The sequence below is a fragment of the Uloborus diversus genome, chromosome 6, assembly GCF_026930045.1.
Source record: "Uloborus diversus isolate 005 chromosome 6, Udiv.v.3.1, whole genome shotgun sequence".
In the NCBI taxonomy this organism is placed as follows: domain Eukaryota; kingdom Metazoa; phylum Arthropoda; class Arachnida; order Araneae; family Uloboridae; genus Uloborus; species Uloborus diversus.
This window is the reverse complement of record NC_072736.1, coordinates 26,890,312-26,910,969: the sequence shown is the minus strand read 5'-3', so window position 1 is coordinate 26,910,969 and position 20,658 is coordinate 26,890,312. Positions and strand designations below refer to the sequence as shown.

At 34.8% G+C, this 20,658-nt stretch overlaps 1 protein-coding gene across 1 annotated transcript in view; it reads left to right on the top strand.

Annotated features, from left to right (window-relative positions):
* Positions 1-20,658, top strand: part of LOC129224407 (elongation of very long chain fatty acids protein 7-like) — an 88,591-nt gene that overhangs the window by 45,910 nt on the left and 22,023 nt on the right. The window contains exon 4 of the mRNA XM_054858856.1: positions 7,698-7,787. Coding sequence (XP_054714831.1) covers positions 7,698-7,787 — 90 coding nt within the window. The remainder of the gene's footprint in view (positions 1-7,697; positions 7,788-20,658) is intronic.

Below are 20,658 nucleotides of genomic sequence, written 5' to 3'. Positions count from 1 at the left end.
TAACCTCAATGTTTTTCAGTTTTTGACAGCTTCCAAGACCTTATTTTTCTTTAGAGGAAATAGGCAACATCATATTAACCATTCATATCCTTCTGAGGGGCTAGAAAGGCGAAAAGTTCAACAGCAGAAACATTTGTAGCAAGTTGGGAGACTTTCAGGGGGGTAATGCACCCCCCCCCCCTTCCAAAAAAGAATTAAAAATTATCAATCACGATCTTTTCCTAGGGTTTGTTTAACAACTTTTTCACTTTTTTATTGAGTTAAAACCAGAGTACCGGACTTACTCTTATGCGCCCCCATGTCCAAAAAATTTTTCACACTGTATATATATTTTTTTAAACTTTAAAGCACTGCATGTTGCATTTAAGTCACAGTTCAGACCTTCAGAAATAAAACTTTCTGTATTATTTTTGACTAGTGGTACCCGCACGGCTTTACCCGTAATAGAAAAATTAAAAAGTCTTTTGGTTCGCCTGTATATTTACAAATAAAGTATGTTGAATTTTCTCGCCAATTGGCTCGTACCCATGTTACGGTTCCACGTTATAATTTCGTATCTCGCCAATTTGCTTGTGTCCAGGTTACGGGTTCACGTTATGATAATTTCGTAATTTACTCGTCCATCTTATGATATTTTTGTTCTTAAAATTGGAATAGAAAAAGAACCTCATCGAATTTTCGAAAAATCGCTTAGAGGTGCACACTCCCATGCTACAAACTAACTTTACGCCAAATTTCATGAAAATCGGCGGAACGGTCTAGGCGCTATGCGCGTCACAGAGATCCAGACATCCTCCGGACAGAGAGACTTTCAGCTTTATTATTAGTAAAGATGATCAAGTATTATTCGCAAAAATTAACAAAGATGAAAGACGAAATTAAATATGCTTACAGTACAGCATTAATATAGTATATGTATATTTCTAAGACTGCACCACACCCATGGTTTATCACTTCATGATAAAGTGATAAGCACTAGGAAGCAGTGTATCTTCAGAAGAGTAAATATGCATTTATGCTGTATTATGATTAACTTTAATTTCATCTTTAATCTTAATTATATCTGAGAATATAACTTGAATAAATACGATTAAAACGGGAATTTCTTTAACTGAAGATTTAAGGTGCAACTCGATTCGCATGCAAAATGCGGCGGTTTTAGTTTTTTAAAAAGAATCTTTACAGCTTGAAACTTTTTTTGGACATGGGACTTATAGAATTGAGTCTGATACACCGAAAAATAAATGAAAGAATTGTAAAATAAACCCTAAAAAAAGATCGTTTTTGATGTTTTTTTTTTTTTTTTTGAAGATTGTATAAAGGAATACCCCCTCCCCCCATGAGTCTCCAACTTGCTTCAAATATCATGCTTTTCAACTTTCAACCTCTCTAGCCCCTCAGAAGAATGCTGATGGTAAAATACCCCCTTCCCCTTCGCTATGAAATTGTCGGAAACTGAAAAAAAAAATCAATGGGGAAGAAGGCCCATTTCCAAAAAGTAAGGTTGGGGGGGGGGGGGGAGAGATTAGTGGTCAGTTAGTCATTTTACAAAAGAATCAGTAAAAATCGTTTCAGAAGCATTTTGAAGGGTTTTTTTTTTTTTTTTTTTTTTTTTTTTTTTGCCACGTGGCGTTTTTGAAAGTAAATAAATTCTGTAAAATTGTTTCTTTGCCATTACAGTGTCACTGCGGCGAAAACAGCCTTACGCTCGCAACAGTGCATTCAAAAATAGATAATGTTACAATGAATAATTACCTTTATGCCACAAAGTAATCACAAGAATCAACGTAAATAATGCACAGATATTGAAAGATGTTGCAGATACGTGTTTCAGGGTTTCAAGGAACCCTTTTATCGATGTATAAAAGTATACACAAATAATACAACTTTTTGCAATATTTTTGCATTATTTACGTTGTTTCTTATGATTACTGAGATAATGCTGTTTCTAAAATTTAAGTGGACAGGGGAATGTACACCTGAAAATTATCACTTGCCAAACTTCGAACTTTGGTGACTAAATTAAATGCTCAAATAACTCAACCGGTTGAAGATAGTTATTATTTCAAATAGTTTCTTCCATAGCTTATCTTTCAGTGCAGGGCTTTTTTTCCTTAAAAAAAAAAGTCCGTGATAAAGTGTCTACTAATGATGAAAAAAAAAGTGGCTACTAAGCAAAACAAGTCCCCTGGCCACTGGCGAATAACTAAAAATTTAAATTTTCAGGTCTATCGGAATGGCAAATAAAGTTAAAGCGACTTTTACTTTTAAGGTTCAATTTTGCTTTTGAAACATTAATTCATTATTGTTGTAACATATTTCTTCCATTGCTTTCTCAGGGGTCGATCCAGCGCCAAATTGGGGCCGCTTTGCGGCCCCTTCACAAAATTCCGCATGGCAAAAGCGGCCCCATTCACAAAATTCCGCGCTGCAGAAGCGGCCCCATTCACAAAATTCCCCATCGCAAAAGCGGCCCCATTCACAAAATTCCGGGTCGTAAAAGCAGCCCCTTCACAAAAATTTATAAAAAGGCAGTCTCTTCACAATATTTTTTAACCGCAAATATGTACGCATCTACGCGGGAGCCTCTTCCACCTTCCCCCATCTTATCTTTTTGCTTGCTGCGTGAGGTGTTTTTGCTTGAGAGCGTCAGAGGGGGGACGGGAGAGGGACACTTGTGATTGGTAGCTTCTTTTCAGGAAAATCTTAAATTTTACTTTGATTACGCAATATATATTTAGTATTAATCTGTGTTGAGTTTCAAAATCCAATTCTGAAATAACTTTACTTAAAATAAAATTATTTTACATGCTGTTTTTATATTTTTATTTGTTTTGAAGATCTTAATTTTAATTTCCTTACATCGGCCATGGTAAACGAATTTTTCGCATCTTTAATGTTTACTGTACCTTGTTAAGAGGCAAACAAATAAAATTTCTTATATATTTATTAACATCATTAACTTGTAAAGTTTTAAACGAAATACCTACTCTGTAAGAGGGCAGTTCTCAAAAGGTGGGAACAAAAAAGTTAACTTTGAGCAATTTCAAAAATTTTCGAATTTGATATCAATTTTGCTTTTATTCTATAGTATGCATACCTAGAACACAATATATGAACATGAAAAGACAGCAGGTATTTGTAAAAATTGTTAATTAGCAAATTAAATCAGCAGTCTGTAGGTAACAGATTTTGGACATTGTTGTCCTGTAGGTAACGGATTTTGGACATCATCATAATGTAAGTTTCACCATTTTTGACAACTGTTAATCTGATTTTTAACTTTTCCTATGAAAATTTTATTTACTACTTTTTGAATTTTGCAATTTAATGATAAAGAGGATATTAATGAAGTACTTGAATGGTTATACTGCTCTTTACATATAATAAAGTTTTGGAATGATTTTGAAGAAGTGGATGAAAGGTAGAAAAAAGCTTCATTGAAATAATTATACAAACTTGTAGTTTGATTTATTGGGACAAATAAGGAATAAGAATAGAGACAAATAAATACGACATATATATTTTTAAAGGAAAAATAAAGAAAATATGCTTTAAGAAAGAATGTAAAAAATGACATCAGTTTTAATAATGAATATTTTTTCTAATGTTATAAGAATTAAAACGATGTCAAAAAAAAATTATTGAAAAAAGAAATTCGTATTTCTATTTGGAGATCGTTAAATTATGTTTAAAAGAAAGAAGAGAAAAAAAAATCTAAAATAATAAAAGCGGCGGGGAAAAAAAATGCTAGCGCAGGTGATAAAGGCGCCAAAACTGGTGCAGCTGACGATTAACTACATTTGTCAAACTGGAATCCCCCTCTGGTAACCTTTAGCTTTTCGTATACTGTGTTGTCGCTAACGGAGGTTTGCTTGGCAATTTTCTCGTAAAATGGCTTTTGTTCGATCATAACCAGCCATGTTTCTACTGTAATTTATGTATTGTTCAATGTGTAACGTATTAATTATGCAAAATACCAATGGATTACAGAAGATAACATCATAATAATCTTTTTTATTGATGTTAGAAGACAGTGGATTATAAAAAAATTATAAATAAACGGACAGAATTATCGGCGTCAAGATCGTAATGCCATTTGGACATCTCACATGTATGTTTAAGAAAAATTATTTTTCTTCTAAGATACTGCATAAAAGCTTATGAAAACACTTTTAAACAATTGAAAACTGATTCTGATGATCGATAAATACCTTTAAAACGAAAACATCATATACTTAGTTCTTAAATAACAGCATTGTAAAGATCGCAACTTTTGGAAATGCATCAAATTTCAAACTTACTTTTTTCTAAAATCGTTTACAAAGTAAATAATCTGTCTTTACTTTTGTTATTTGTGTAAAATATTAACAAAAAATTATTCAGTGTAAGATTCATGCCTTTAATTTTTTTTGAAACGTATGGAAATAATTTAAAAAAAATTTTTTTAATGGTACATTTGCTCAGTTAACGTTTTGGTATGTCCAAAATTGTGCCATTTAGCAAAAAAATATTTTTTAAGGGCATTTGAAGAGCTTTTTTTCCATAATTTATGCCAATTCTTGTCTCTATACAGCATTATAATTTACCTCAAAAATTTTAGAGTTAATTAAAATGAAAGTTATTTGGTGTTGAAGCTTCAAAGTTGAAGTCTGTGTTTGCTCCCACCTTTTGAGAACTGCCCAAGAACGTCAAAAGTCAAAAAATTAAACGCTGAATTCTGGTGCAGTATTATTTTGGGTTTTAATTACTTTTTAGTTTTTCAAACACATACATGGAAACTTTAATGAGTGTTTCACTTCTGTGTTAAGAAATATGTGATATCTTTGAGTCTGTTCATATTGTATTTATTAGGAGTTATCATTACGTTCAGCAGCATGTGCAATTTTATTGCTCTTAAAGTATTTGAGAGAGGCAAACAGGAAATCTGTTGTGAGACTTTCACCTTAAGAAAGTGTGCCTTGCATATGTATATTTGTAAAAAGCAATAAATGTAATGTATGTGTCAAATTACGAATAAAAAGTTAAGGGTCTTACTTCCCCCCTCCCCCAGCGCATTTTCTCTTGACAGCTTTCAGGTATTCTTCAAGAACTTGCAATCACCCCTGAAACCTGTCTAGGGCTTTTCTATAACGATACGACAGCTAAAAATGCTTTAATATAATCTTTTCCAAGAAAAAAAGCACGAGAAGGTCTTTTTTACAAAAATAAAGAAAAAAATCACAAAAATATTTTGCTTTTTCACAAAAAAAACGAAATTCCACAAAAATATTTTGCTTTTTCACAAAATGGGGACCCAAAAAATAAAACCTGGATCAACCCCTGTTTCTGCATCCGAAGTTTCAAAATATGATCAGCGAAAGAAGGTTTTTGAGCAACCAAGAATGCTTACTTATTTTACTGAGCAGTCTTAACGTTTTTAATTCTGTTGTTTTTGCGATTGGAAATCGTAACCACGTGGTCCATTGCAGCGTAGTCAGTAAAATTTATTCTCTGTAATTTTATGTTAGCACGTGCTTTTTTTTTTTTTTTTTCAAATTTATAAATAGCATTATTCATTGTCTAAAAATTATTTTATTAATTACCAGGGCTTTATTTATTTATTTGTTTGTTTATTTATTTATTTTTTACAGACTAGAAATCTCATCATATTGATTTCTTTCAGTGTACTTATTTATTTTATTTTATTCGTAAATTTTTTTTCTGATTGGGATTTTTTTTTTTTTATTTATTTATTTATTTTTTTTTTGTAAAAAAAAAAAAAAATACAAAATAAATCCTCGTGCTCCACACATCATATCAAGAGTCTTACAAATGTGAGTGATAAACAGCACACATTTATGTTTGCAGCATTGTAAAAACAACAGTTAAAAATATGACTAAAGGAGAAAAAATAAAAAATACAGTTTACAAATTTAAAAGTGACTAACAAATTTACGAAAATATTTTTATTTATTTATTTATTTTTTTTTTTTTTTTTTTTGCAACTTTTGAGTTTATCACAAAAAAATGATAAACCAGAAACATAAATGTTCAAGAAAGTTCCAAATAAGATAAAACGTAGCTTACAACTTTATATGGCAAATAAAATCACGAAAAATTTCAAGGTTCTTAAAGCTCTCAACAATAATTTGTTTTTTAGTTTCAAACACTTATCTACGGTAATAATGATATAAATTTCTTCAAATCATTTTCGTTTATTTCTTTTTTTCTCTTTCAGTATTTGTTTTCTGGGGGTTTTTTTTCGGATTGGATTTTCTTTGTATGTTATTATTTTATTATTTAACGAAAAACGCTTAGATACAGTAGTTATGAGTGTTAGCTTTACAAAACACGCTTTTGTAATAGAAAATAGCTTATGTATTTAACTTAATCTGAAAAGCATTCCAGATTATCCAAAAATTTCGATTCTTCGAAATCGATTATCACTATTTACTTCGGAAGATTGAGTTTCTACTTTATTTAGTTTTAGAATTCCTAAACTTACACTGATGCTAAACGTTTTTCATTGTTCCCACTGTACAGGGTTAGCACAAAAGAATATCCCGGTTTTATAAATATATATTTCATAAATTAATACACCTATCACTATAAATGATACATTAAAAATTAAGATAAACTGTCCAAGATTTTTTAACTCACAAATGTGCGCCTTTCGCAACGCGACACATCTAACATACATTTTGGAGTTTTCCACTGTCAACTTTTCGTAATGCTACACATATGTGACTTTTCAGTTCTTGCAATGTTGTAGTCAATGGTGGCGTATAAACAGTCTTTGACGAAACCCCATAAAAAAATCACATGGGGTTAAGTTTGGGGATGAGGCTGGCCAACGCATAAAGGGTACATCATCATCACTTGCACGGCCAATCCAGCGTTGTGGAATCGAGGTGTATCGAAGTGGTGGTTGACCTCTCCCGGAGGGAGAGGCCCGGATCTGCGTACCTGCAAACCCCGTAGTGCGGGGGGGGGGGCACGTCCTTAAGGGACCCAACGGCCCAAGAAATTGAAAGAAAAAATTGAAAAAAATAGCAGTAAAACTTATTTCAAATGGGCAGTGGCCTTACAGATTTGATGCAAAGGAGTCCAAAATTTCTAGATCCGGGCCTGGTGTGTTTGGGGGTAAAAAAAACCCTAACCCCAGAGAGCTTGTTGTCAGCCCTAAAACAGTAGCTAATACACGTGTAAGAACTGTTGTGACCAAAACACACCCTTCAGAAGGAATTTCTGGCTGTGCTAGTGCGGAACGTGCACGTTTAAGTAGTTACATACGTTAAAAAAAAGCAGTTTATCTTTATTTTTATGTATCATTTATAGTGCTAAGGGTAAAAGTTTATGAAATATAAATTTTTAAAACCGGGATATTCTTTTATAGTAATTCTGTATAATTGTGGCACATAACCGGAAGTTTTGTGAAAATAGGTAGCCAATAAATAATTTTATCGCTGCTCTAGGTGATATTCGAAAAACCACGCAACAATGAAAAGTTCACTCTTCACATTCGTTCCGTCTCATTTCCAGCAACTGAAGCAATTAACTGAGGCTAATAATAAAAATGATGCTTGCATATTTTATTTTATCACTCGCAAAGAGGATGCATTCCCCAGTTACGACTTATTTCTTCGGATGTCAAGGTGCAGGTCGGTGTTTACCGATTACGTTTCTTATTCCATTTTTTTTTCTTTTTTTTCTAGGGTGGCAGTTTTACTTACATCCCTCCTTGGGGCAAATTCAGCTGGTTCTGTCAGCCCATCGATTACGGTTATGAGCCGAGAGTACTCCAGGTGAGATAATTTATTTAAATTAAATGAAAAAAAGGTACACCTGCAGTCATCACCCAAAGAGTAGGTCAATCACGTACCTAATCACACAAAGCAACAGGTGTGATTTGGTGACTTACAGTTGCTATTCTCCGCACGTTTTTTGAATATCGCCACCCACTCAAGAAAAGCGACTATGCTAAGATTGATCTATGAAAGATGCATCATCTGAAACGTAGTTTTAAAACTATTATTAACTAGAAAATCACCCGTCAAGGTATGACGGGTGAAAATTGCTTCTAAAAAATTTTCTAGAAAATTTTTGAAATTTAAGGGTATATTTTGGAAAACACAGTTGTTTGCTGTCTTTGGTTTCTTGAATGGCAAAGATGAGATTCAGGAATTCTCCCCAGTCGTTTTTTGATATCAGAGCTTCAAAAATGCAATTTTAGATAGCTTTAGTGATGCTAAAAACCAGGGTGTTTGGGGATTTTCCCCCGAAAAAAATTCGGAATTGAGGTCCTAAAAACGCAATTGTAGGCCACCTCTGATGACGTAGCAGAAGACATGGGGTTTAGAACTTTTCCCTAGAAACTTTTCGATGTAGGAGTTCCAAAAACGCTGTTTTAGACGATCTTTGAATGATATTGAAAGATGGGGAAAGAATGAGATGGGGTTTCCTCACCCGAAATTTTTCGAAATTGAAGTCCTGAAAACGCAGTTGTAAGACATCTTTTATGACCAGGGGTAAGAAACGGGGTTTGGAACTTTCCATTGGAAATTGTTAGGAATTGAAGCCTTGAAATGCGATGCTTGGTCATCTTTTGCAGCGCTAAGTTAAGGGATGGGGTCAGGAGCAATACCTCAACTTTTCAATATTGAAGCTTCAAAAACGTAATGTTAGTGAATCTTATTTGATGTTAGGGGAATTGCTCGGAATCGGGGGATCTCCCCAGGAATTTTTTCGGAATTGAAATTCTGAAAACGTAATTGAAGGCCGTCATTAACGATGACATTTGAGGGACTCTCCCGTGGAAAATTTTTGGAATTGAAGTCGTAAAAATACAATTGTAGGTGATTTTTTATGATGTGTTTGGGGGGGAGAGGGAGAGTTTTGTGACCTTTCCCGAACATTTTTTGAATTTACAATCTTTTTTTGGGGGGGGGGCGATCGATCGCCCCCCCCCCCGCCCCGTGGATCCGCCACTGCTATGCATATATAGAAGGGGAAGTTAATATGGAATACTACAGATTAAAGCTCGACAGTCGCCAATAGGTGACCATTTGATTGAAATGGCTACGAAAGAGTCAAGTACCTGTCAGCAAAAGTGTCGATCATGTGTTTCTTTTATTATTATAAATAATACCACGCAACGACAATGTGCTGCATATCCTATTTGAATCCTTCTTTTAGGTTGCTATAGTTTAGCTCATTAACCTGGCTGCGTCGTAGTGCTGTGTTAAAGGTCTTTGCAGCCCTTCACAATTCTGACAGGTTAGGTTTGCATCAACTGGAGACAAATTCATTTTATACGGATCAATTTTTTTCGTCGTTCCTTTCAGATAGAATATTTTCAAATAAAGAAACAAAATCAATGATTAGGACAACACATTATTAACCACTGTTCGAAAACAGTATAAGAGGGATGATTTTAATATTTTATACGTGTAATACTTTGCTAAGCGGTGTTCGGGAAAACTTTAGATATGTACTGCCTTTACATGAAAACAGTGCGTAATGCACTGTACTAATCCTATTCTAATTAGCTGATGTGTGCATCACATGACTTCCTTTTACTCCAATTTAATGTCATTTACCCATTATTGGATATTTTAATGTGATTCAATTGTTTACTCTCTACATGTCACCAACAATGGCCAAATTAAAACCAAATTAAAAAAAAAATCCCCAAATTTGTCGCCAAGTTAAGTTGGCGGCAAATCGTGGCGACCAAAAAAAGGCGATATATTGCCAATTGTTCGACAAATTATTACACCACTTGAGTTTACATCGAAATTAACAATGATTTCCCCCCATAAAAGGGCAAAAGACCCCCTTAGGAACATCCGAATGCAACCAAAAGAGAAGGTGCACAACTAGGTCCCACTACGAGTCTACGTACCAAATTTCAACTTTCTAGGACATACCGTTTTTGAGTTATGCGAGATACATACACACATAGACACATACACACATATGCACATATGCACATATATACGTACATACAGACGTCACGAGAAAATTCGTTGAAAGTAACTCAGGGGTCGTCAAAATGGATATTTCGGGTGTCTGTAGGTTCCTAGGCATATATCCACGTGTGGTCGGGTCGAAAAAAAAACTCAACATTCATTCGGGGATGAGAAAAATGGAAATTAAGGCCGATTTTTGAGTGAATTTTTTTTCGCGAATACAATACTTCCTTTTTTGTAAAAGGAAGTAAAAATTAGTTGTCCGTACTCTTGATTGTCGTATTTGACATAATTTAATTATCCTTTTTGACTTCCATTCAGCCGACTTCTTTTGAAACCTGCAAATTAAAATTATACAACCGCTGCTCCTGCTCTCTGAGGATAAGACAACTCACTACCCATTAACTAATTACTTCATTTTTTCACTGAATTTTTCAATGCTTTTTGATTAATGTTTTTCATTTTCTCCAACTTCGCACGCCTACCATTAAAAACATTTTAGCATCAAAACGTGAAACATATTTAAATTGCAGTTAAATCTTGTGCTGAGTTTGTGCGTTGATTACTTGAAGAATATTTCATCATTCCAGCTATTCTATATATATATACACTGGTGTGCAAAAATTAAGGACGAGACGGTTTTTTCAACATAACTTTGTACAAAAGCTTTCCAAATCAACACATTTAATACCGTAAGATCCCCAATTAAGGACATGTGTAATGTAAGCAACACTTACTAAAAGAGAAATCAGAGGGATAAAAAGAAGCTTTATTGAAAAAGTAGCATGGAGCGCAATGCGACTGAAGGCCGAAACATCCCTGTGATGGGTATCCAGCAAGAAACATCCGGTCTTTAGTAGGGGATATGATCTCCCCCGACTGCTAGGCAGGTGTCACAGTGTCTGCCCATGCTGAGAATGAGGGTGTCAATGAGTTGTTGAGGCATGGCTGCCCATTCGTCTTGCAGCGCCAATCGAAGCTCCCGAATCGTTACTGGTGGTAAGGTACGAGCTGCCAAGCGTCTGACTAAAAAATCCCATACATGCTCGATGGGATTGATTTCCGGAGATCGTGCCGGCCAATCCATATGTTCAATATCCTCACTCTCTAGGAGCTGTTCGGCAGCTACTGTGCGATGACATGGTGCGTTGTCGTCCATGAAAAGGAACTGCGGACCAATAGCGGCTCTAAAAAGACGCACATATGGAAGAAGAATCTCGTTAAAAAAACGGGTCCCGTTGACTGAACCTGCGTCTAAGATGTGAAGGTTTGTATGACTACCAAGCATGATGCCTCCCCAAACGAGAACACCACGACCTCCATGCCTGTCCCTTTCAATAATGTTCAAGGGATGATTGCGGCTCCCCCGTTCTCTCCAGATGAGTATGCGATGAGAATCGCTATTCAGACTGAATCTGCTCTCATCTGTAAAGAGTACTCGTCCCCATTCATTGTCTCTCCTATTCCGATGTTCCCGGTACTACAGAGAACGCCTTCTCCGATGGGCAGGCGTTAGAGGTACACACCGTATAGGGCGTCGTGCAAACAGACCACCACCGTGCAGTCTTCTGGCCACGGTAAAACACGATATCGGTTGTCCAGCTTATGGACGACCACTACTGAACCCCCGGATAGCTGTTCCTGTAGTTTGAAATTGTCTCCAAAGTCGTGAAACGATGCTGTGAGCAATTCCGAACTCTGCAGCCACACTTGTCACACTGCGGTATTCCTCCGACTTCCCAATGATTCGATCTCGGGTAAAAGCATCCAGATGTCGTCTAACAGATTGAGTATTCGCCATTTCTCGCTGAGGCAGCGATTCGGTGTGATTTTAACTGCTATACGGCGTGCAATCTCTTTGCCAGAAATACTGATCTTACACCGACAACATGCTTTATACTACTCAGACACTCCCCCATTACGTCTGCCTGCATATCTGCGCATGTGCTACCGTACATCACCTTACTTAATCTCATGATTGGTCTTTCTATCCGCTCTGCCTCTTCGTTCAGCTGATATGCTAATTTTTCGACTACTATTGAAAATAGACACTTCAGATTCATTTTATATTACATGGATAATAATAAAGTTTTTTTTACATACAAAATTAAAAGTGTTCACAATGTCCATTTTTGGATGTGTGGCATATGTCTACGCGATAGTCAAATTCATCCCAAACTTTTGCAAGCATGTCTGCATCGACTGCTTCCGCTGCTTATACAAACAACCCGTGTCTTAGAATTGTTTGTACCATTTTCTAATGTTCTTCGGGGCAGGAAGTTCAACACCAGGGTATTCTCGACGAAAATTATGCTGACCAGTTGTTATGGACTCGCACTTCGTGAAAAGTAGAACACATTACGGTTTTTGGTGTGCAGTCGCCATTTTCACAAACGCTGAAATGGTGGTCGAAGAAAGAGAGTTAGTGCTACCTGTCAGCAAATCCATGAAACTCGAGGTTTTCCCCATTCTAACGATACCTTTATTTAATGAAACGGATTAAAATCTGATTAGTTGTGATTTTTAGAACTCGGGTCATTCTTTTTGAAACACCCTGTATATACGTACCTGCTGCCCACCTAAGTCGTCAAACCATCGTCCCATTGAAGCACAGAGAGAGAAAGCGTTTATTTTCTTCTCTATATTTGTTGAAAACAAGATAGCAATCTCCTTGTAGTTTGCCCTTGCGTGTGTGGCAGAATGAAAACGTCGCTTTCGTAATCGTGTTCCGTGCGCGATCGGCCTCTTCTAACGTTAATCGACCATTTAAAAAAAAGGCTGAGACTGAGATGTATCTGAGATACCTTCTGCTTCCGGTCCCAGATTGGCTGTTCTGGAAGGTGCGACGGAAAATTAGGCTCTGAAGAACAGCTTGAACTAGAAGTAATAATATAATCAGCGACGGGAAATGGTCAACTAATTAATTTAAATATATTGGGTGGCTTTGCCGGATTAAATTTTTTTACGAGACCCAAGGAAATATAATTTATTTTAATAACTTTCATTCATTTGTGAAGTAGACATCCTAGGATTTAAAAAAGTAAGAAAAAACAACGTCAAAAAAGCACAAATCGCCAATAACAGCAGACACGTGTTTCGGTGTTACAGGGAACGCTTTTTTCAAAGCAAAAAGTAATGAGCTTAAGGATCCATAAGCTCATTAGAAAGAAGAAAAGAAGAAAGAAGAGAAAAAGAAAAGGGGGCCGTCAGCCCCCCCCCCCCCACTCTGGATACGCCCTGCATTGTATTTTTCTATTTTCTATGATACTAAGGAACTGTTTTGACTCAGGTGTATTCCCTGTTGTGTAAGTCAAAAACTTTTGTGGTAGTGGTTCTGCTATTTTCAACGTGATTGCTAAACTCAGCAGTTTTTATTATAGGGGAAGGTTGCCGTCAGTGAACCGGTTCCGTGACTAGACTGCGAAGATATTTCGCGTACCAGAGTTTGTACAGACGCGTAATCAGTTTTAGTACCTTCCTTTGTTTGAAAACAATCTACTGCAGAGTCGTCAAGTAGCTAAAATTACTTCATCATATCGTTAATCGGTCAGATAAGATTTCTACCATTATGTTACTAATTATTGAGATTTTCATTTAGTTATAACATGCTTTGAATATCACTGATCAATTAAACGTGAACATTAAAATAGAAGAGTGCCTTTTCAAGTACAATCCTCCACACTTCATATTTCATCATGATTCGTCACAGCAGTAACACCTATAAGAGTAACGAATAAATACCTTTGTGCTGAAAATTCAAAAAATCAGTAACCCAACGTCAGAAAGCACAAATATTGCAAGATATTGCAGACACGTGTTTCGGTGTTACAAGGAACACCTTTTTCAATGCAAAGAAATGTGAGCTTCTGGATGAAAAGTCATCCGAGAAAAGCAACACGGTGGAACAGGAGATAGTATAAATATCAAAAACTAGAAATTAAACAAAACAAAAAAGATAAAATGACACCATGGAGGCAAAATTTATTATATAATTCCATCAGGAAAAAAACCGTTAAGTAATAAATTTTCCAAGAAAACCCATAAACAATGCAAAAAGTCCAAAAATGAAACCACTCTGAATAAATTAGCAATAAATTTACCAGCGGGAAAAACTATGTATGAAAGCAATGTATCAAATGGAGAAATGCATTTAAGAACAAAGTGAAGGACAAACATATTGGAATTAGTTAATCACCAAACAAAATAAGAAAGCAAAAAATGAAAAAAATAAAAGTAAGAAATGTACGACGTTTACATAAAAAATAATATAAAAACTAAACCAATTTTAACAAAGGAGTCCACACAGAAGAAAAATAGGGAATTGCAGTAAGATCATTGACTAAATTAGAACGGTTCCTCAGGATGTGGAAAGATTCCCAAAAATCAAGATCCAACGAATTGGGGCATTTTTGGATAATTTGATAAGAGTTAAAATCAAAAGAATGATTTGATTCCCAACAGTGTTGGGCAATACTGGATTTATTCAGCTGTTGTTTCCTCACATAGTTTTGATGTTCTTTTAACCGAAATTTCAAAGAACGGCGGGTCTGTCCGATGTATCCGAGTCCGCAATTGCAAACAATTTTATAGATCCCACAACAATTAAGAGGATGAATAGGATCTTTAAGAGAAGAGAAAGAAAGTTTATTAATAGGAGAAAATACCACTTGGAATTGGAATCGCTTCAGAATCTTAGCAACCTGAAAACTAATACCAGGGAAGAAAGGCAGAACAACTAAATTCTTAGTGTTAAAAGTTCTATTAAGAGCAATATTTTGAGATTTTTTGCAAAGTTTTTTATAAATGGAATCAACTAAGGTGGGCGGATAGTCTCTATCAACAGCCACAGCTCTTAAATAGTTGAGTTCCGCATTAAGAAGCTCAGGTGAAGAACAAATATTCATTGCACGATAAACAAATGTGTTGAAAGCTGAATATTTTTGATTAGGAGGGTGAGACGATAATCTATGTGGGGGTAATGAAACAGCAAAAGGTTTGCGATAAACTGTAGTTTCAAAACCGGACTCAGTTCGAGAAACGAGAACATCCAGAAATGGAAGGCAATTATTCTGTTCTTTTACACAAGAGAATTGAATATGAGGATCAATGGAATTTAAAATAGATAAAGCATCATCAATGCTTAGTTGATCGTGATTCATAAGAACAAAACAGTCATCAACATAGCGAACATAGAATTGAAACTGTAGTTTCTGAAACAACTTGAGCTCAAAGTAATGCATGTAAATATCACTAAGGATGGGGCTAAGTGGGTTTCCCATTGCCAAACCATCCGACATTGTATAAAATTTAGCATTAAAAACAAAGGAACATTGCTTTAGACAAGTATGAGTAAGGAAAACTAAATCCTCAATTTCCTTAGAAGTAAAATGAAATTCAGACAGTCTACTCTGAAGGCATAACAATGAACCCTCGACCGGAACGTTCGTAAATAATGAGTTCACATCAAAAGAAGCCATAAAAGAATTATTTGGAACGCAATTCTGAATTTTTTTTGCCAAAATCGATAGAGTTTTTTACAGTGAATACATTATGACTCATAAGAGGTGAAAACACAGAGACTAAATATTTTGCAAGTTTATAAGAAGCCGTACCAATATTGGAAACAATCGGCCTGAAAGGAATGCCAGCTTTATGTACCTTAGGTAAAGCATAAAATCTAGCGCAATTAGCAATAGAAGGAATAACAGAGCGTTTAACATTTAATGGAATAGACTGAACAGACTTGACAGCAGAAGAAATAGCCTTTAACTCATTTTCACTCGGATCTTTTGAAATCTCTAAGTATGGACCAGAAGAAATCAAATCATTAGTTTTGTCAACATAAGATGGTTTGTCAAGAACAACAATTTGACCACCCTTGTCAGCTTTGGTAACAACAATATCTGAATTAGAAATTAAATTCTTTACAGTACGACTAACAGTATTAGTAAAAACGGGATTGGAAATTCTAGAATTAAAGTCCACATTAGAAGCAATAAGATGCCTAACGCAATCTTTTTGATTGGATGATAAGGCACTAAATTTAAAAGCTTTCTCAATAGGAGCAATAAGCTTACAAAAAGAAGGTTTGCTGGCCAGAGCAAAGTTATCATTGCATTTCAGAGCATTAATTTGAGAACTGTTTAAAGGAACACTTGAAATATTAACGACAACATTTTTATTTACCACTGGTAAATTTTCCGAAGGAACAATTTTCGAATTTCTATAAAGTTTAGCTAATTTCTTTTTCAAAACAACTTGATGATTCTCCGAAGAACGAAGGGTTCTAGACCAAGAAGTTCTATCAACATAATCAAAATCAGAAATAGAATTTGAAATAGAGAGATGCAAATCATAGAGCTCACGCTCAATAAACGAGAGGCGTTTCCTAGTTTCTTGGATCAAAGCTCTAAGTAGAGCCAATTTCGACCGAAAAAAAACTTTATCAATTTTTACAGACCGTGGTAAGTTACATTTCAAAGAAATAAAATTCGGAATAACTTTCCTGCGCCTACATTCTTGAAGAAATTTTAGGTGGTTCTAAAAGCGAAACTTCTTAATACGAAGATTGCAAAACCTATTAATTTGAGACATTCCAAAAACAAAATATCAAAGCACATAAGAACAAATTATTATCAAAAATACAAATCAAATTAAAACAGTAACAAGGCAAAATAAGAAAAATGAAGCAAAATTCAAAAACTACCAGATATAACAAATACAACCAAAAATTCAAGGCAAGAAGAAAGAAAAGAAAGTAGAATGCAAACGTACGGCCCGTTTAAGCCAACTAAATAACGAATAAATACCTTTGTGCTGAAAATTCAAAAAATCAGTAATCCAACGTCAGAAAGCACAAATATTGCAAGATATTGCAGACACGTGTTTCGGTGTTATAAGGAACACCTTTTTCAATGCAAAGAAATGTGAGCTTCTGGATGAAAAGTCATCCGAGAAAAGCAACACGGTGGAACAGGAGATAGTATAAATATCAAAAACTAGAAATTAAACAAAACAAAAAAGATAAACTGACACCATGGAGGCAAAATTTATTATATAATTCCATCAGGAAAAAAACCGTTAAGTAATAAATTTTCCAAGAAAACCCATAAACAATGGAAAAAGTCCAAAAATGAAACCACTCTGAATAAATTAGCAATAAATTTACCAGCGGGAAAAACTATGTATGAAAGCAATGTATCAAATGGAGAAATGCATTTAAGAACAAAGTGAAGGATAAACATATTGGAATTAGTTAATCACCAAACAAAATAAGAAAGCAAAAAATGAAAAAATAAAAGTAAGAAATGTACGACGTTTACATAAAAAATAATATAAAAACTAAACCAATTTTAACAAAGGAGTCCACACAGAAGAAAAATAGGGAATTGCAGTAAGGTCATTGACTAAATTAGAACGGTTCCTCAGGATGTGGAAAGATTCCCAAAAATCAAGATCCAACGAATTGGGGCATTTTTGGATAATTTGATAAGAGTTAAAATCAAAAGAATGATTTGATTCCCAACAGTGTTGGGCAATACTGGATTTATTCAGCTGTTGTTTCCTCACATAGTTTTGATGTTCTTTTAACCGAAATTTCAAAGAACGGCGGGTCTGTCCGATGTATCCGAGTCCGCAATTGCAAACAATTTTATAGATCCCACAACAATTAAGAGGATGAATAGGATCTTTAAGAGAAGAGAAAGAAAGTTTATTAATAGGAGAAAATACCACTTGGAATTGAAATCGCTTCAGAATCTTAGCAACCTGAAAACTAATACCAGGGAAGAAAGGCAGAACAACTAAATTCTTAGTGTTAAAAGTTCTATTAAGAGCAATATTTTGAGATTTTTTGCAAAGTTTTTTATAAATGGAATCAACTAAGGTGGGCGGATAGTCTCGATCAACAGCCACAGCTCTTAAGTAGTTGAGTTCCGCATTAAGAAGCTCAGGTGAAGAACAAATATTCATTGCACGATAAACAAATGTGTTGAAAGCTGAATATTTTTGATTAGGAGGGTGAGACGATAATCTATGTGGGGGTAATGAAACAGCAAAAGGTTACCAGTGGTAAATAAAAATGTTGTCGTTAATATTTCAAGTGTTCCTTTAAACAGTTCTCAAATTAATGCTCTGAAATGCAATGATAACTTTGCTCTGGCCAGCAAACCTTCTTTTTCTAAGCTTATTGCTCCTATTGAGAAAGCTTTTAAATTTAGTGCCTTATCATCCAATCTAAAAGATTGCGTTAGGCATCTTATTGCTTCTAATGTGGACTTTAATTCTAGAATTTCCAATCCCGTTTTTACTAATACTGTTAGTCGTACTGTAAAGAATTTAATTTCTAATTCAGATATTGTTGTTACCAAAGCTGACAAGGGTGGTCAAATTGTTGTTCTTGACAAACCATCTTATGTTGACAAAACTAATGATTTGATTTCTTCTGGTCCATACTTAGAGATTTCAAAAGATCCGAGTGAAAATGAGTTAAAGGCTATTTCTTCTGCTGTCAAGTCTGTTCAGTCTATTCCATTAAATGTTAAACGCTCTGTTATTCCTTCTATTGCTAATTGCGCTAGATTTTATGATTTACCTAAGGTACATAAAGCTGGCATTCCTTTCAGGCCGATTGTTTCCAATATTGGTACGGCTTCTTATAAACTTGCAAAATATTTAGTCTCTGTGTTTTCACCTCTTATGAGTCATAATGTATTCAATGTAAAAAACTCTATCGATTTTGTCAAAAAAATTCAGAATTGCGTTCCAAATAATTCTTTTATGGCTTCTTTTGATGTGAACTCATTATTTACGAACGTTCCGGTCGAGGGTTCATTGTTATGCCTTCAGAGTAGACTGTCTGAATTTCATTTTACTTCTAAGGAAATTGAGGATTTAGTTGTCCTTACTCATACTTGTCTAAAGCAATGTTCCTTTGTTTTTAATGCTAAATTTTATACAATGTCGGATGGTTTGGCAATGGGAAACCCACTTAGCCCCATCCTTAGTGATATTTACATGCATTACTTTGAGCTCAAGTTGTTTCAGAAACTACAGTTTCAATTCTATGTTCGCTATGTTGATGACTGTTTTGTTCTTATGAATCACGATCAACTAAGCATTGATGATGCTTTATCTATTTTAAATTCCATTGATCCTCATATTCAATTCTCTTGTGTAAAAGAACAGAATAATTGCCTTCCATTTCTGGATGTTCTCGTTTCTCGAACTGAGTCCGGTTTTGAAACTACAGTTTATCGCAAACCTTTTGCTGTTTCATTACCTCCACATAGATTATCGTCTCACCCTCCTAATCAAAAATATTCAGCTTTCAACACATTTGTTTATCGTGCAATGAATATTTGTTCTTCACCTGAGCTTCTTAATGCGGAACTCAACTATTTAAGAGCTGTGGCTGTTGATAGAGACTATCCGCCCACCTTAGTTGATTCCATTTATAAAAAACTTTGCAAAAAATCTCAAAATATTGCTCTTAATAGAACTTTTAACACTAAGAATTTAGTTGTTCTGCCTTTCTTCCCTGGTATTAGTTTTCAGGTTGCTAAGATTCTGAAGCGATTCCAATTCCAAGTGGTATTTTCTCCTATTAATAAACTTTCTTTCTCTTCTCTTAAAGATCCTATTCATCCTCTTAATTGTTGTGGGATCTATAAAATTGTTTGCAATTGCGGACTCAGATACATCGGACAGACCCGCCGTTCTTTGAAATTTCGGTTAAAAGAACATCAAAACTATGTGAGGAAACAACAGCTGAATAAATCCAGTATTGCCCAACACTGTTGGGAATCAAATCATTCTTTTGATTTTAACTCTTATCAAATTATCCAAAAATGCCCCAATTCGTTGGATCTTGATTTTTGGGAATCTTTCCACATCCTGAGGAACCGTTCTAATTTAGTCAATGATCTTACTGCAATTCCCTATTTTTCTTCTGTGTGGACTCCTTTGTTAAAATTGGTTTAGTTTTTATATTATTTTTTATGTAAACGTCGTACATTTCTTACTTTTATTTTTTTCATTTTTTGCTTTCTTATTTTGTTTGGTGATTAACTAATTCCAATATGTTTGTCCTTCACTTTGTTCTTAAATGCATTTCTCCATTTGATACATTGCTTTCATACATAGTTTTTCCCGCTGGTAAATTTATTGCTAATTTATTCAGAGTGGTTTCATTTTTGGACTTTTTGCATTGTTTATGGGTTTTCTTGGAAAATTTATTACTTAACGGTTTTTTTCCTGATGGAATTATATAATAAATTTTGCCTCCATGGTGTCATTTTATCTTTTTTGTTTTGTTTAATTTCTAGTTTTTGATATTTATACTATCTCCTGTTCCACCGTGTTGCTTTTCTCGGATGACTTTTCATCCAGAAGCTCACATTTCTTTGCATTGAAAAAGGTGTTCCTTGTAACACCGAAACACGTGTCTGCAATATCTTGCAATATTTGTGCTTTCTGACGTTGGATTACTGATTTTTTGAACCTATAAGAGTATTAAAAATGACGCAGTTGCTATCTTTGGACCGCTAGGTGTTTTCACGAAAGCACCACCTGACAAAGTGGTTCATTCATGGCAAATCGCAAATATTAATGTAACTTCAGCTCAATTAGCTTTGGAAATTGCTCAATTGTTTTAAAATAAACATAATAATGAAAAAAAGTTACTCAGAGTTTCATGAAAATTCTA